The 16,376-nt window shown below is 40.0% G+C and overlaps 1 protein-coding gene across 8 annotated transcripts in view; it reads right to left on the bottom strand.

The window, feature by feature from the left end:
* BAZ1A (bromodomain adjacent to zinc finger domain 1A) overlaps nt 1-10,786 on the bottom strand; it is a 93,539-nt gene extending 82,753 nt beyond the window's left edge. For 5 of the 8 annotated variants that reach the window (XM_082452041.1, XM_082452034.1, XM_082452037.1 and 2 more), the window contains exons 1-2: nt 8,963-10,786; nt 8,328-8,498 (exon numbers count right to left, since the gene is read on the bottom strand). In XM_082452041.1, coding sequence (XP_082308167.1) covers nt 8,328-8,440 — 113 coding nt within the window. In that variant the 5' untranslated portion in view covers nt 8,441-8,498; nt 8,963-10,786. Of the gene's footprint in view, nt 1-8,327 lie in introns of all 8 variants that reach the window. The other 3 variants (XM_082452036.1, XM_082452038.1, XM_082452035.1) reach the window with 2 other exon arrangements.
* Nucleotides 10,787-16,376: the final 5,590 nt, after the last annotated feature.

The raw sequence follows: 16,376 nt of genomic DNA, 5'->3' as shown, positions 1-16,376 counted from the left end.
TAATATATTTTATTTAACCCAATATATTCCAAAATAGTTCAATATGTAATCAATATTGAAATAGTTTACTTTTTTTTTTTTGGTACCAAGTCTTCAAAATCCAGTATGTATTTTACATTTACGGCACATCTTAATTCTGACTAGTCACATTTCAAGTTCTTAAGGACCAATGGCTCCTGCATTGGACAGCACAGCTCTAGCCATAGCAGGTGGGTATTTGATAGCCTGAGGTATTTGGTGCCATGGCAGGCGGACAGACTTTAGACTGAGCTGCAATAAACACTATTTAGATTTGTTACCATTGTTCAAAATACCAAGGAGAAGAATGGTACAAGTGCCACAAACCTCCACTAAACATGTGGATAGACAGTAACCAGCGACAGTACAGCTACCCTTCTTCACCCAGGTTCCCATAGCCTCCTGCAAAGTGTTTGTTCTGTATGCTTCCTTTGTGTCTATCCACCCTACAAGGCCTTACATTATAGCCCTGCTGTGCACAAAGATCCACCCTCAGGAGGAGGGAGGCAGGACACACTACCACAGTGGCCATTTTTTAAAATTAATTTTTATTGGAATTTTCTTTCACAGTGGCCATTTTAAAGCCCAAGGCTACTTCTCCCTATTCATCACTCCCTATTCATCATGGCACCATCTCTAACATTATATACCTTCACTTACTTCCACTTCTATATTCTGCTCTTCACCCATTCATCATACACATTCAAATGTGTAGGATTTTGTTAATAATGCTGAACTCTAGGGGATAGGTTACAGTGCCTCTTCAATTTCAATATTATAAGAATATAAATAACGAAAATTTTACAAGAAGCACACTTTTATTATTGTGAGTAAAACTTAATAAAATACAAAGTACTATTTTACATCAGTTTAGACTAATACAGGTTATTATGTCTCCAATTTATTGCTACATTCCTTCAACAATCCTCTTTACTAGAGATGGGCGTACTACTGGCCCGGAGGTCAAATCCAGACTTCCACCTGTTTTTCGAGTTTTATTGGAACACAGCCACACCCACATCTTTAGGTATTGCCTATGACTGCCTCCTCACTACATCTGTAGAGTTGGGTCGGTGCAGCACACATCTAATGGCCTGAAAAGCCTAAAATATTGACAATCTGGCCCTTTAAGAACAAGTTTGATGACCTCTGCCCTTTGCCATTATTTCTTAAGGAAAAATTGCTTCTGAGTTACCAGGTCAAGTACTGGTAAGAACACACTTCTAAAATAAAGTCAACAAATTAAGGAACAAAGGGCAACATACTGTTAACTTGCTGGGTATTTGGAAAACTAAAAACCTAAGAGAAAAAGATTAAGAATGAAGTGACATAAAAACCAGAAACCAAATACAATTCAGAAAAGATAAATGCAAAGCATACTCTATTTACTTAAATGCCCCAAAATGTATTAACTAGAGGTAAAACAAGGTAAGAAAGATACAGCCCAATACTGCAGAAAAGATCTAAGGGACATAAGCAAACTCCTCTGTCTACAAAATAATTAGTAACTGAGAAATGCAGCCATAGGTTAAAAACTAACACAATTCCTGACTAAAACAGCATATGGTATGCAAGAGAAGGGAAGTATGGTTTATAAGCTTAGAAAAGTAGTAATTGCTAAAAGACAGCATGGGTTGTTCTAACAATTTCCTTCACTGAAGGGGTTACAAGAGCAGGAGATTAGGTGATCATGGGCATGGCAGACTACACATGCCTTATAGGGAGAAATAACTGCTAGATGAAAATTACATTTATTACATTTATTCATAAATGGTGAGGGGGAAAGTTCAATTATAAAGCTTAGTTTAAAAAAACATTTTACTATTACTTTGCACTTTACTTAGTGCTGCCTCAGACAAACTTAGATAGTGACATACAAGGCAGGCTCTTAAAATCTGCAGGTGACATTAAGGTGAGGAATAGCAATACAGATTTTTAAAATCTAGACACTGAAGCCTTAAGTAGAAATCAACAAAGGTGAAACATAGCTCCATCTTTCAGGACCCAACTCAGACGTTATCTCCTATCTGAGGGCTTCCTCAATTCCCCAGCAGTTATCAGTTCCATTTTCTATGTTTCCATTACACTGGCTCCTCAGCACATATGTGATTTATGCCACTGTGTTATAGACATACATTTACTTCTCACTAGAGGGGGACAAATTATCTCAGCATCTCCAAAGACTTTCCAAAGTACAGTGTCAAGAATAAGCAAATATATTCTCATTGGCAGTCCACATTTACTTTTATGTGTATCTAAAAAGAGAAAGTACACATGTGAATGGGAAGAAGAAAGGAAAGAATCTGAATCTCAGCTTTGTCACTTGTACAATATGACTTGGGTAATTTATACAAACTTCACTGAACCTGGTTCCCCTTCTGTAAAATGGGGACAATGTGTTCCATAAACAGTTAATATGAAAATTAAATAATACAGTATGCCCAACATACTATATGTGCACTCAATAAACATATCAATTCTTACCGTTTAGGTACCCTATTCACAGAGAGATCCTAGAAGAATACACAGAAGAATAACCCGTATGGTAGAGCAACAATGTCAGAAGAACACATATAAGACCTGAGAATCTTTGAAGAGAAAGTTTGGCATTGGGAAGGAGGGTAGGAAAAGGAATTAACTGTAGACGGATTATCAGTGAACATCCAAAATCCAATCTGGATGACCCAAGTGTAAAATCTTATCAGTTGCATAGTGGTAGACTATTTGCAAAGAGGGTTGAAGGTGTGCAGGCTCCTAAGAAATGACTTTCATACTCTTCTCACAAGAGGTAGAGTCTATTTCACCACCCCTTGAATCTGGGCTGGACCTGAGACTGGCTTTGACCAACAAAATACAGAAATGACATTGACAGATGTCTACTCTCACCCTCCTGGAACCCTGAGACCAAGGTCTCAGGAAGAAGAAGCCCAAGTTAGCTTTCTGAGGATGAAAGACCACATGGTGAGAAATGCCATCCCAGTATATTAAATTATCACATAGTACACTTTAAATATCTTACAATTCTATTTGTCAATTATACCTGAATGAAGCTGGAAAACACACACACACAAAGAAAAGCCATCCCAGCTGAGGTCCCTGACATATGACTGAGGCCACCTCTTACTCCATCTAGCCTCAGCCAAGCCTGACTTCATCTGACTTCACCTAAATGAAAGAGCACAGAGAGACGAGCAGAAACCACAGTGGCAACCCAAAGAATAGTGGGCAAACAAAATGCATGGCTGTCTGAACCACTAAGTTTTAGAGTGGCGTGTTATAGATAACTGATAAGATATATTCCGTCTGCAGAAAAGAAACATGGTAGCCTGCTAAGCAGATAAAAGGTTAAAACGCAAAAAAAAAAAAAAAAAAGTATTTAGGAATCTCTGTTATACCATCCACAGAAAAAGGACTCATAGACCCAAATACCTGGGCCATGTGGCAGACTTATTCCTAAAGAGGAGCTGAACATCTAATTTGAAGACGCTAGCTATTAAGATTATCCTACTCTCCTTGAAAACCCTATTCTCACGAAAGGGCCTTCTGATAATAACTAGATTTCATACATAGCTGATTATCAGTTTGGGGACTGGTCTATGTGAAGGGCATTTTTCCCTACTATAAATTAATGGCATTCTGGTTTTTACATATAGTATCTAGAATTTAATCACTTGGGAGTGTAGTAAAAAAAGTCAAATGTCTGAGCAGACTGTAGATAATGGTACCTACACAAAGATCTAGGCAGCCAGCTTGAATTCCAAGCAATGCCCCTATGTTTTTGGTGCATACTTATGCAAACTTTAACAAATATTAGGAAGAATACTCTATAATAAGCACTACGTGATGGTAAATATGAACACAAACTCTAGAGTCTTAGGTATGTGAGTGAGAACTCCAGTGTCGCCAATTGCTAGATAGGTAGTTTTTGAACTGATCTTGGACTTACTCTTCCTTCCTCAATCCCAACCTCCTCATCTGTAAAAAGAGGACAGTTGAAAGGACTGAATTAACAAGTGAGGAGCTGATGAACAATGAAAACAGGATGCTTTATAAATTAGTCAAACACTTTTCACTGGACAGCCAGGTTGAAACATAAGCTGGTCTGTCAGTGATGTTGTGGAAGAGACTCCTACACTGTATATGAAAAGTGTGATTCACTCACAGATGGGAAATACATTCCAATTCCAAGAGTCTAAATGCCTAAAAAAAGAAGTCATTTTATTAAGGAGATTAAAGTCACTAGGTAATACAAACCATTTTCCTAGCCCACAAATCTAGAATTTCTGGTATTCAGACTTGACTACTCCTTATTTGAACAATCCACAGACAAAAAAAGAAAAAAAAATTTTTTAAACAAAATTGTTGTCTGCTAACTAAATTACAGAATAAATTTTTATTTCCTTTAAAAGATTAAACTATGCACTTTATTCTGTTCTCTTTATCTACGAGCTTTGTTTTTCTTATATTTTTTCCCCTAGGTTCCATATATAAGTGAGATCATACGGTATTTGCTTTTCTCTGTCCAACATTTCACTTAGCATAATGCCCTTGAGGTCCATAGGTATTGCTGTAAATGGCAAGATTTCATTCTTTTTTAAGACTGAATAATATTCCATTGTGTATATGTACCACATCTTCTTCACCCATTTATCCATCAATGGACACTTAGGTTGTTTCCACATCTTGGCTATTATAAATAATGCTGCAATGAACATGGGGGTGCATATATCTTTTCGAATTAGTGTTTTCATTTTCTTTGGATAAATACCCAGAAATAGAATTGCTGGATCAATATGGCAGTTCTGTTTGTAATTTTTTGAGGAACCCCCATACTATTTCCCATAATGGCTGCACCAATTTATATTCTTATCAATAGCGCATGAGGGTTTGTTTTTCTCCACATCCTCCCCAATACTTGTTATTTCTAGTCTTTTTGATAACAGCCATTCTAACATGTGTGAAGTGATATCTCATTATGGCTTTGATTTGCCTTTCCTTGATGATTAATGACGTAGAGCACCTGTTGGCTCTCTGAATATCTTCTCTGGAAAAATATCTGTTCAGATCTTCTGTCCATTTTTAAAACAAGTTGTTTTGTTTTTTTTTGCTATTGAGTTATATGAGCTCTTTATGTATTTTGAATATTAGTCCCTTGTCAGATATAAGATTTACAAATATTTTCTTCCATTTCGTAGGCTGCCTTTTCATTTTATTAATGGTTTCCTTTGCTGTGAAGAAACTTTTTAGTTTGACGTAGTCCCACCCACTAGTTTATTTTTGCTTTTATTGCTTTTGGTGTCAAATTAAAAAAAAAAATCATTGCCAAGACGTATGTCAAGGAGCTTACCACCTATGTTTTCTTCTAGGAGTTTTATGGTTTCAGGTCTTATGTTCAAGTCTTTAATCCATTTGGAGTTAATTTTTGTGTATGGTGTAAGACAGTGGCCCAGTTTCATTCTTTTGCACTTTATGCATTCACCTACACTTAATGTGCTATTTTTAATAAGTCTTCTTTATTTATGGAAAGCAGGTCAAACAAGAGCTAGCAATTAGTTAAAGAGCATATAGTTAAAAAAAACAAAAACAAAATGAAGGAGTTTGAACTGTATAATCACCAAGTAACCATCTTTGTCATAGTCCCTGTCTCAAAGAATTCAGGGTCTAGGAAAAGAGAAAATGTGATGCAACAAATACATTGTATTACCATGCAATAACTGCAGATGTTACACTAGATAAAATGGAGGGTGACCGTTGCTGCTAGAAGGACAAAGGAGGAAGTGTTAGGCTATAATATCAGGTAAGACACACAAAACACTATTTAGCAATTAAAAGGTCACTGGCAACCTGTACTAACCAGAGTTAGAGGCAGTTACTTTGCATTATGCTGGGAAGTGAAAAAGGTGCGGAGGTGTAGTAAAACTCTTTGAGACTGATTAGAGAAAGTTATATTCAAGAAATCAAAAACATGAGCAAATAGGTGAGCATAGTGATCTTCAGACAAATACAAAAGAAAAATATTCAAAATAATGTACTTAAAGGATAATCTTCAAACAAATTCACATAAACCAATTTGTGATTCAACGAATTAGTGAAAACAGATGTTTCCTTCATAGTTTCTCCAGACTTGTGGCAAGGGTCAGATTACCATCATCTGCAGACCACCATATACCATCCACCATGAATGCATTTTTAGAAAGATCTCTTTGTAATCATCTAAGAGAAAGTAATCCAAATTTTAACACAATTAAATGGCAGTCTTCTTCCAGTTTTATGCCAATTCCAAGTCATAAACGTTAATAGCTAAGAACATCAGTAGTTCTGCTTTGGTCAGGGTAAATGATTAAATAGCTTTGCTCCCAAACCAATCACCTCTCCTAAACTGCTTGTAATTTCCAAAAACCCAAACGCTTCAGCACAGAGCAAAGAGAAAACAAAACATTTAAATTTTAATGTCATAAGACTACAGGGGACACAGTTCCTTAACATTAATGGAAGGTAGGTTTGGAATACCAAAAATCTCTTCCTTTATCATCAAGAACCTAAGTATCTGAAAAGTGTTCAAATTCAAAGAGGCTAGGGGCCATATTTATGCTCCCTTCTAAAGTGAGAGGAGTGTCTCAAAGAGATAAGACTGCTTACATAAAAGCAGAAAAGTTTAAATTTAAGCCCATTTCCTATCTTGTTGGCACTTTTAAATACAACTTCTTGAAAAAATTCAGAATTACCAAGGATTTTAACCTAAATCTTCTTTAAAAATAAGACATCATCCTTGTCAAGTTACTTAATCCAAATTCACTTAGGTAGTTATAGGACTGAACTCTATTTGAGTAACAAAACAAGTCTGTACAGGAGCAGAGTAAGATGTGCACTCCTATTTAAAAGTACTGTCTGCTGAAAAACTTCTCTAGATATGACACGTTTACGTGTAACTCCTTCTGTGGAGCCGAAAAAAAAAGAAGGCTTGCTTAAAATAAAAGCTCAAAGGAACTGTCCTTTCTAACTTCACTAGTCATTTCTCAGACAGGTGCAGAGTTTGCTTAACGCCCTCCCTCTAGCAAGCCCCCACTCAGAAAAGGTGCCTCCTACACCCAATTTATTTGGTTGCTGTAACACTTGGTTTCTAAGCCACAAAGGGACTCCTTCTGAGTGGAGAGGATAAAGCGTAAGAAAAAGGGAGGATCAGGCTGTTTCAGCGATTGATCAATTCAGGTTCTCACTTGGAGATCCTGTTTAAACACAGAGCTCTAAAACGCCCCGTTATTTGGTGTCACGGGACAAGGGGATCTCTCGGGATAAACCAGGCAAGGGACTAAAAATTGAGGGGTTGAAACTACACAGGCAGCAGCTCCGGATTCTTGTCAAAACAAAAGCGAGTGGCACATGTCAGGCGGCCCCAAGCGCAGGGGGATAAAGAGGAGGCTGGCTGGGGTTGGAGTTGAACTTGTCTTAGCCCCCTCCCCCAACTCCCACCGCCGCGCTCCGGGCTACGCAAAAGTGAAAACGAGGGGGCGCCCAGGGCCCTGCTCTCTCCCCCTCCTTTTCCCCCGCCCAGTCCCGACTTCTTCCTCACCCGGTCTCCCGGGGGCGGAGACGCCGAGTTCCCCAGGGCCAGGAGTTAGTCACCGAGAAGAGGCGGTGACAGAGCGCACGGCTCGCTTCGCACACTCCGAGGCCTAGCCGCACCGGACCAGAGGCGGCCGGCGGAGGCTCTAGCGTCCCGGGCTTGCCGGGGAGCCCCCTCCCCGGAATCTCAACTCCGCTCCCACCCCACCCCCGCCCCTACCCCGGGCAGCTCCAACGTCAGGCTCCACTCCCGACCGAGGAAACGACGCCCAGCCCGGCCGTTTCCTGCCCCCGGGGGCAGGGATTCCCTCCCCGGACCGGGGGACCGCGACTCCATGCCGCTGACCCGAGCGGGGATCCCCTCGGCCGCCAGGCGGGGATCCCGGAACTGGCCCCGGAGCGCGCGTGTGGCCGCGGCGGGGAGGGGCGAGGCGGGGAGTTTCCGCCGCTCGGCGGCCGGGCGGCTGCCGCGACTAGAAGCTGTCCCCGCGGCCGGCCAGGGACCCCAGCCTCCTCTGCCCCGGCCGGCTCTCCCCACGCACGCCTCGACCGATCAGGCCTCCCGGGGGCCCCGCGCAGTCACCGTGTCGGACGCGGGGGCCAGAGAAACGCGGGCCCGCGGCCACCCGTCACTTTCCAGTCGCCCCGCCAGAAACCCGGGGCTTGGAAAAGGAGAGAGACAAAAGGACGCTGGGGAGGGAGTCCCCACACTCCCTCGCACCCCCCGCGCCCGGCCCGGCCCTTACTCGTAGTGGCGGAAGATCTCGTTGGTGACTTTACAGTAGAAAACTTCCTCGTCGGGCCGCAAGTCCGCGGGCGGCTTCTGTCTCACAAACGGCTTTCGGTGTAGCAGCGGCATCTCGTCTCCGGCCGCGGGCTCACCCGGACCCTCGGCCGCCCGCGCCGGCCCCGCTTCCCTATCAAAATTGGAGGGAAAGGAAAACCGGTAAGGTGGGGAGCGCTCGGCGGCGGCGGCGTGGGCCGGTCCGCGCGCCGGGGGAAGCTCGACTGCCTTTTGTGTGATTGACGCGCCGCGGCTGCCACCCGAGCCGAGGTCGCTCCTGTCGCGGTCGGGGTATTGAGCCAGCGGAGCCGCCCCACCTCCGCACGCCCGGCTGCCGGCTCACAATGGGACCGAACGCCCCGCCGCGCGCAGGCGGTGCGTGAGCGGCAGCGGCCCCCTCCCCCAGCGCCCGCTCCCTGCCCGCCGCCGCAGCGGCCGCGGGGCTCACAACGTGCTCGGCGCGCAGCCGGCCGGCCCGACGCCGCGAGGGAGCTCGCTGCGGGCGGACCCCGGCGCCGCTCCGCTTTGTTCGCCCGCTCGCCTACACTTCTCTGCCGGCGCCGGCCGGCTCCCGAGCGACCACACCAAGCCCCTCACCTGCGAGCACGCCGGCTGCCACTTCTCCACCTTCTCAACTACAAAGGCGGCGAGGGGAGGCTCTGTCCCCCCGGGGGGTCGCTTCTCGCCGGCCCCGCCGCGCCGCCGGCCGCCGCTTCTCCAGCTGCCACGGCCTGGCTCCTCGCGGGGGATCGCGTCCCACCGCCACTTCCCCGCCTCTCGGAGCTCCTGGGAAGTTTCTGATCTACTTTCGGCTCAGAAGGAGGAAGAGCTGTTGGGAGGAGCTTTTCACTTCTCGCTTCTACCTTTTTATTGGCTACTCGATGACTTTTACAGCCTGTCACTGATACAGGAAGAGACGGCGGAGAGCCTGGGAGAGCTACATTATTAATTAATGAAGCAACCCCTTGTGAAGAATCAGAAGCATCCTCCATGTTTGCGATTATCAGCCCAAAGATCTGGGAAGAGCGCTGGGGTTTCAAACAAATAGCTAACAAAGTAAAGCCTTCCTCTTCAAGTCTGACACCAGCGCTTGGTTCCACAATGGGAAAAGGATTCCAATTAAGATTTAACTTGTATTTTAAGGATGGGAAGAGAGATGAGGAATAAGAAGTGAACAGTATTTTGAAATTTTCTTCTTCAGAATTAGAATTCACCTGTCTAAAAAAAATACTTTGCTTGTGTAAACATTCGTCTTGAAAATACCTTTCTTGACACCGTGCTCTTTAATACTTAGGACAATTCAAAGTCTTAGCACAGGAAAAGACCAAGAAAGTATACGTCAGAAAATGTCATCATGCCTATAGGACCCGCTCATATTTAAAACTAAAAACCACACCTTTAAAAAGTAATATTTAGAATACGCCGCTGAATATATTATGCAAGGGATCAGTATTTAATTCAATCACTCAGAATTTTAAAGATTATGAATTTACTAGTGAAATTTCCCCTAAAACAACTGTCCCATATCTATGATTTCCATTTGTGGAACTAATTTTAATGCATATAATACGTGTGACTTTTGAAGTAAAAAGTTTTCAAAACTACAAATAACTCCAAATGTTTGCCAGCTTTGTATTAAATGGTCATTTTTGCTACTGCCCTTGACATTTGCTTATTTGCAGACTAACCTGTAAGAATGGGTCTAAAAGACAATAAGTTTGAAGAAGTCCTTCAACAAAGGATGTAACTAATTACTAATACTATGAAATGATCTCAGTTGTAAAAACAATGTGGGATCATCTTTGTATCTTCAAATTAAGTACATATGTACATTGGAGCAGAAAGTGTAAGGAATCTATCCCAATCTCAAGAGTTATTATTTTTAAACTTCTTTTAAGATACTTCTATGGTGGCTAGCAAAATAAAATTTTGTGATTCAAAAATCATTAATAAAATTAATGCACCTTAGTGTACAGATACAGAAGTCAAAGAGGCTTGGAAATGCTCTGAGTAGCAAGTATATTCCTTAGCCTGGATAAGGTCTTCAAAAAATTATGCATGCAAAGATTTGGTGTTTTAAACTGGCCTCCAACTAGTACACTGAGTGACAATATAGAATTCCCTTCATAGAAAGTAATTTCCCAGGTGAAAAACTTAGAGCCTACAAAAAATGGGGACAAGGAGGATAGATAATTTTCAACTGATATTGAAGCATCACTCTCACAATTCAAAATCCCACCTTAACTGTTAAGCTAAAAATAGATGAAATTTTATTTGATTATATAGTATTTATCTTTCTTAGATCTCATTATTTGCTAAGCTGCTAAAATAATCTTGTTAGAATCACCATCAAAAATAGTAATGTTGATTTTACTTTTATTAAATACAAATTTTTTAACAACTGGATTCTTTTTTTTATACTAACCTAAAATGGAAATTTTATTCTACTTCAAAATACTATCATCTCAATGTCCCTACTACCATACTCAGATTTCAATACCATCATAACTCGGTTCTCTGAGTTACATACATAGGATTTATTTTAATTTATGATAATTAACCAATGTTATACATAGTTATTTCAGAACGTGTTTAGTAAATTATAAATAATATATTAAAAGGTTTAGTTTTTATATGTTTATAATGTTTCATCAAATTGATAGCATACCTAAGCTACCTCAAAGTAACACTTCTCTTAAAGTTATCCTACATATTTACTACTAAAAACTTACCTAATATTTATTTCATATTTTGGTATCATGATCACCTCCTTGCTTTACTACTACTTCTAGACTTTTGAGAGTGAAAAGCTCATTGCTGTATTCAGAAAGTAAAGGATACTGTCATAAAATAGGACATTGTGTAAAAAAAAATTGGAAATATTGTAAAGGAAACTATAAAAGTTAGGGTATCACAAAGGAAAAAAGGAGAAACAAATTAATTTAAATTTTTAATAATTTAATTCAGTTAAACATTTGTCCTCCATTTATGTGCCAAGACACTGTACTAGCTCATGTAAGGGATACAATATAAATGTATCCTGGCCTCAAAAAATGTACAGTCTTGTAGGTAAGAGATGATGTAAAGACAAACAATACAAGGATTGTGTGAGTCCTAATGATCATGAGTAATATAATGCAAAAAGAGAAGTAGAAAAGATTAAAAGAAAATGTACAATAAAAGCGGGACCCAGGGTCGGTCCTAAATGAAGTTATCCGCAGGGCATGATTTGAAGGGCAACATAAAGCTCATGTTCCAGCATATCCTCCCCAGTCTCAAGATGCAACCCTCCACCCTCTGTCACCTCTCTGGGTGAAGACACCAGTAGCCCCCACTTAAATGTAAAATGTAAATATACTAGTTAGGGCATATATCAATCTAATATCATCAAGACCTAGTTTAATATTTGAGAAGGTATACTGCCTTGGATAGGTAAAGATAAAAGAAGACTATGAAATATATATATTTGTAAAAGCTTGAGCTAGTATACTTTTCCTGTCTTCTATTGACTGATTAAGAAAGGCTTTACTTAGGTGGTTTGGTGAGACAGTAATTACTTAGAACCGAAAGAAACCTTTGGGAACTCTTAATTCTCTCATTTTGCAGCTGAGGAAATGGAAGCTCAGGAACTGAAATCTAGGCCTCCTGACTCCTTGTCTAGTCTCTTTAGACCACACTGCTCTTTCTGTAGATTTGATAATATCTAATTTTCTTGTATACCCTACTTGCACTGTATCTGTAAATGAGCTAAAATACTATTACAAATCCCTCCTGAACTGCTAAAATGTGTATGGGGATAAGATATATTACGCATGATCAGAAATAATAGTTTTTGAGAATTATCCAGAAAAGCAATAGGAGTAATACGAATCTTAAATTTGTCCAGTTGAAGAGCTGACAAATCCTATCTCCATGCTTCAGTTAACACATCTAACAAATATAAACACTTCATGTCCCTTACCTCTAAGTAGCAGTGATACAAGTATTTAGAGTATAGCTGAGAAAGGTGTCTTATAAATATATACAAGGAGTATCTTCAACTTCGTAACTCCTTTCCTTAGTATCCTTACCTGACACCTGTCTCAACTCTTCTATGATCTCTTTTTAATGTCTTTCTAATTCATGGCATTTTGCCTATAAAAGATTTATATATATTGTTCTTTAGAAGCAATGAATATCTGAAACCGTTGGCCTAGTATTAGGATAGTGGTGCTAGACCTTAGCTGCCCATTGAAATCACCAGAGGGGTTTTTGAAAGATACTGATGCTTGGGTCATACCCTAGACTAATTAAAACAATTTCTGGGGTAGGGACCCAGGCATCTGGGGTTTAAAAATCTACTCAGATGATTCTAATGTACTGCCAAGGCTGAGAACTACTATGCTTAGAGGAGATTGGATTGTTAATGCTGAAGTAGTAATGTTGGCAAATTTGGAATTCATTTTTTATCCAACCACTTGGATAGTCATGAATTATGGGATGGTAGGAGGGGTTGAAAGAATGTCTATGGCCATCATCATTATCACAGTAATAGTTTACATTTAATGAATGCTTCCAGCTTGTCAAGCATTGTGCTAAGGGCTTTAAGTGAATCATCTCATGCAATTCTTACAACAAAGTACTATTTATCACTTCCATTTTACAGATGAAGCCATTGAGGCACAGAGAGGTTAATTAAGTAGTTTGCCCAAGGTCATACAGCCCAGAAGCAGAAAAGCCAAAATTATCAACTCTGGAGTCCAAGCTCCTTACTATTGTACTACTGTATATTTCCATGGGACTGATTTGCTAATCTAGCTCAGATATAAATTGAAACAGGAAACTTGAGCCAATGCACTAAACGGTTTAGAACTTGTAATGATCAAGAATGTTTGTTAGAGGAAACCATGGAGAATTTAAAAAATTATCTCAGAGTGGGGAAAGCCTAAGTACCATAACACAAAGCCCAGAATCCATAAAGATAATTCTATAAAATAAAAATTAAAAATTTCTGCACGACAAAAGCTACCACAAAGTTGGAAGATGAATATCAAACTGGGAAAATAATTATTTGCAACTCACTGACAAAGGGATAATTTCCCTAATATATAATTTCCTATTTCCCTATCATCTACTAATAAATCACAATAACCTAAGAGACACAGAAAAAGAAATATAAATGGCTTTTAAACATATGAAAAGATTCTCAGCCTCACTCATAATAAGAGAAAAGCAAATTAAAACTACACTGAGGGCTTCCCTGGTGGTGCAGTGGTTGAGAATCTGCCTGCCAATGCAGGGGACACAGGTTCGAGCCCTGGTCTGGGAGGATCCCGCATGCCGCGGAGCAGCTGGGCCCGTGAGCCACAATTACTGAGCCTGCGCGTCTGGAGCCTGTGCTCCGCAACAAGAGAGGCCGCGATAGTGAGAGGCCCGCGCACCGCGATGAGGAGTGGCCCCCGCTTGCCACAACTAGGGAAAGCCCTCGCACAGAAAAGCGAGGACCCAACACAGCCAAAAATAAATAAATAAATACTTTAAAAAAAAAAAAAAAAAAAAAAAACTACACTGAGATGACACATTTCATCCTTCAGATTTGCAAAGATCACCATCATATGTTGGTAAGTCCGGAGAAACAGGCACAATCTCTATTAAGGGCAAATTGGTGATATTTATCCAAAATTACAAATGTACATAAACGTTCTATCTCTAGGAAGATATCCCACAAGTATATTTGAATATAAGGCTCTTTAGGAACTTCCCTGGTGGCGCAGTGGTTAAGAACCCTCCTGCCAGTGCAGGGGACACGGGTTCGAGCCCTGGTCCGCGAAGATCCCACATGCCGCGAAGCAACTAAGCCCATGCGCCACAACTACTGAACCTGCGCTCTAGAGGCCGCGAGCCACAACTACTGAAGCGCGCGCGCCTAGAGCCGATGCTCCGCAACAAGAGAAGCCACAGCAATGAGAAGCCCGCGCACAGAAACAAAGAGTAGCCTGCGCGCTGCAACGAAGACCCAACGCAGCCAAAAATTCACAAAACAAAACAAAAAACCCCACAAAAACTTTAGTTTGGCTTTGTTAGGAATGGCATAATGTTAAAATTAATGGAAATGTCTATGATTAAACAAAATTATGGTGTGTTCATACAATGGAATGGTATGCAGACATAAGAAAGAATGAGAAAGTTAAAAAAAGTTCATTAAAATATGTATGGGGGGCTTAATATATATACATATTTGCTTGATATATTAAATGGACCTGGAAAGATATGTTGGAAAATAACACATTTGTTGCCTCTGGAGAAAGAGTTGCTAGGGGACAGGGATCAAAGGAAGACTTTTCACTTCGTAGAAAGATGGATAAAAATTTTTAAGATACAGAGATTAGATGCTAAAGCGGCAGGTCAGGACAGATAGCTGATATAATAAAGTCCTCAATGCAACAATTGGAAATAAGTTTAGAACTGCAAATAAAAAGTAAAAATGTCTGTTAAATATTTTACAGGGCCTAGCATAGTGCTCTTCCCATGACAGGAGTTCAATACAAATTTGTTGGATGGATGAATGTTTAGATGGATATATAAAATACAAACTTAATTTGATTATAGTAAAAGAAACAGAGTCATATGGGTGGCTGATTTCATCTTAACCTAGAAATAGAATTTAGATTACACATTTCCAAGAAACTCCCTCTAGACTGTTTATGTTAATTATTAGCTATATACCAATTTACAGAACAAGTCATACTATATTCAGCTAAATAGATTTATTATTATTTTTTAAAATAAGACATACAAGGAACAAGTAGAAGGTTTTAAAATTTGAAGTATAGGGTTCTTTTTCTTATTTTTATCAACTGCAAAACTAATTTTTAAGTTTTAGTTTATCTGGTAAAATAGCTACCAGATAAAAGTTGCACTAATATTTACCATCTCATTTACTAATTTCTGTTAATACTGAGTATAAAATACTGGTATATACTACTTTGTTCCTCTTTTTCTTTAGTGTTCAGGCTATAACCTATTATCAGATATTATTTTAGATATTACTATATAATTTTTTAAATCCTTTAAAAAAGATTTACTACCATGCCTGGAACACAGTAGGCACTCAAAACCTATTATAGAAAAGTACTAAGTTCTTTCCTTTTTCTTATTTTCTTATAATATTTAAATAAATATTATTTATAATATTAAATTTATAATATTTATAATTAGGACCATGTCTTTTTTTACCAGTTAGCTCAAGTGGTTGAAGCATGGTATTCATGGTATACTGCAAGTGTGACACTGATAACTAGCCCCATATTGTAATGCATACATGGACTACCTGGCAATTATGGATGAAGAGACAGAATTACGACAGTTAAAATTCAGAAACCAGTTCTGAACATATTACCGCTAAATTCTAATCTAAGAGTTCCTGGTGAAACACGTGCTAATGCTACAGGCAGTATAAGATAAAATATTTAGGGTTTTCTCCCTTTTACCTCTGTTGCCATCATCATACCTAGAACCCAGGAGTCATGCTACTATCCTATTTTCTCTAGTCTAAATGTTTAGGTCAATAAACATCTTTGGGTGTATCTTGGCACTGTGTCTTGACACAACTGAAATTTATCTTTTTCAGCTGAAAAAGCTTTTTTAGCTACCAGCTAAACTCTTTCTCAGTAACTTTTTAGCATCTAGAAACCACATACCTGGCGTCTAGGAACTAGTTTACCTACCAGAACAAGCATCTTGCCTATTTCAAGTACAAAAACCAAATTCCCCAATACTAAACACCTCTCTTTTTACCATTTCAAACTTCCCTCTTAAAATAAAGACCTCACTCTCAGTTCCGGTGTGGTAGGCAGAATAATAGCCCCCAAAGATGTCCACAGCCTAATCCCCAGAGTCTGTGAATAGTTATCATACATGGCAAAAGAAACTTTCAGATGTGATTAAGGTTAAGGACCCCGAGATGGGGCAAGCTGCCTGGATTATCCAGGTGGACCCAATCTAATCGCATGAGTGCTCAAATGTAGAGAAC

The sequence above is a fragment of the Balaenoptera physalus genome (assembly GCF_965194825.1).
Source record: "Balaenoptera physalus genome assembly, chromosome: 2".
Taxonomy (NCBI): Eukaryota; Metazoa; Chordata; class Mammalia; order Artiodactyla; family Balaenopteridae; genus Balaenoptera; species Balaenoptera physalus.
Note: the sequence above shows the minus strand (reverse complement) of the source record. Positions and strands in the feature narration are given on the sequence as shown.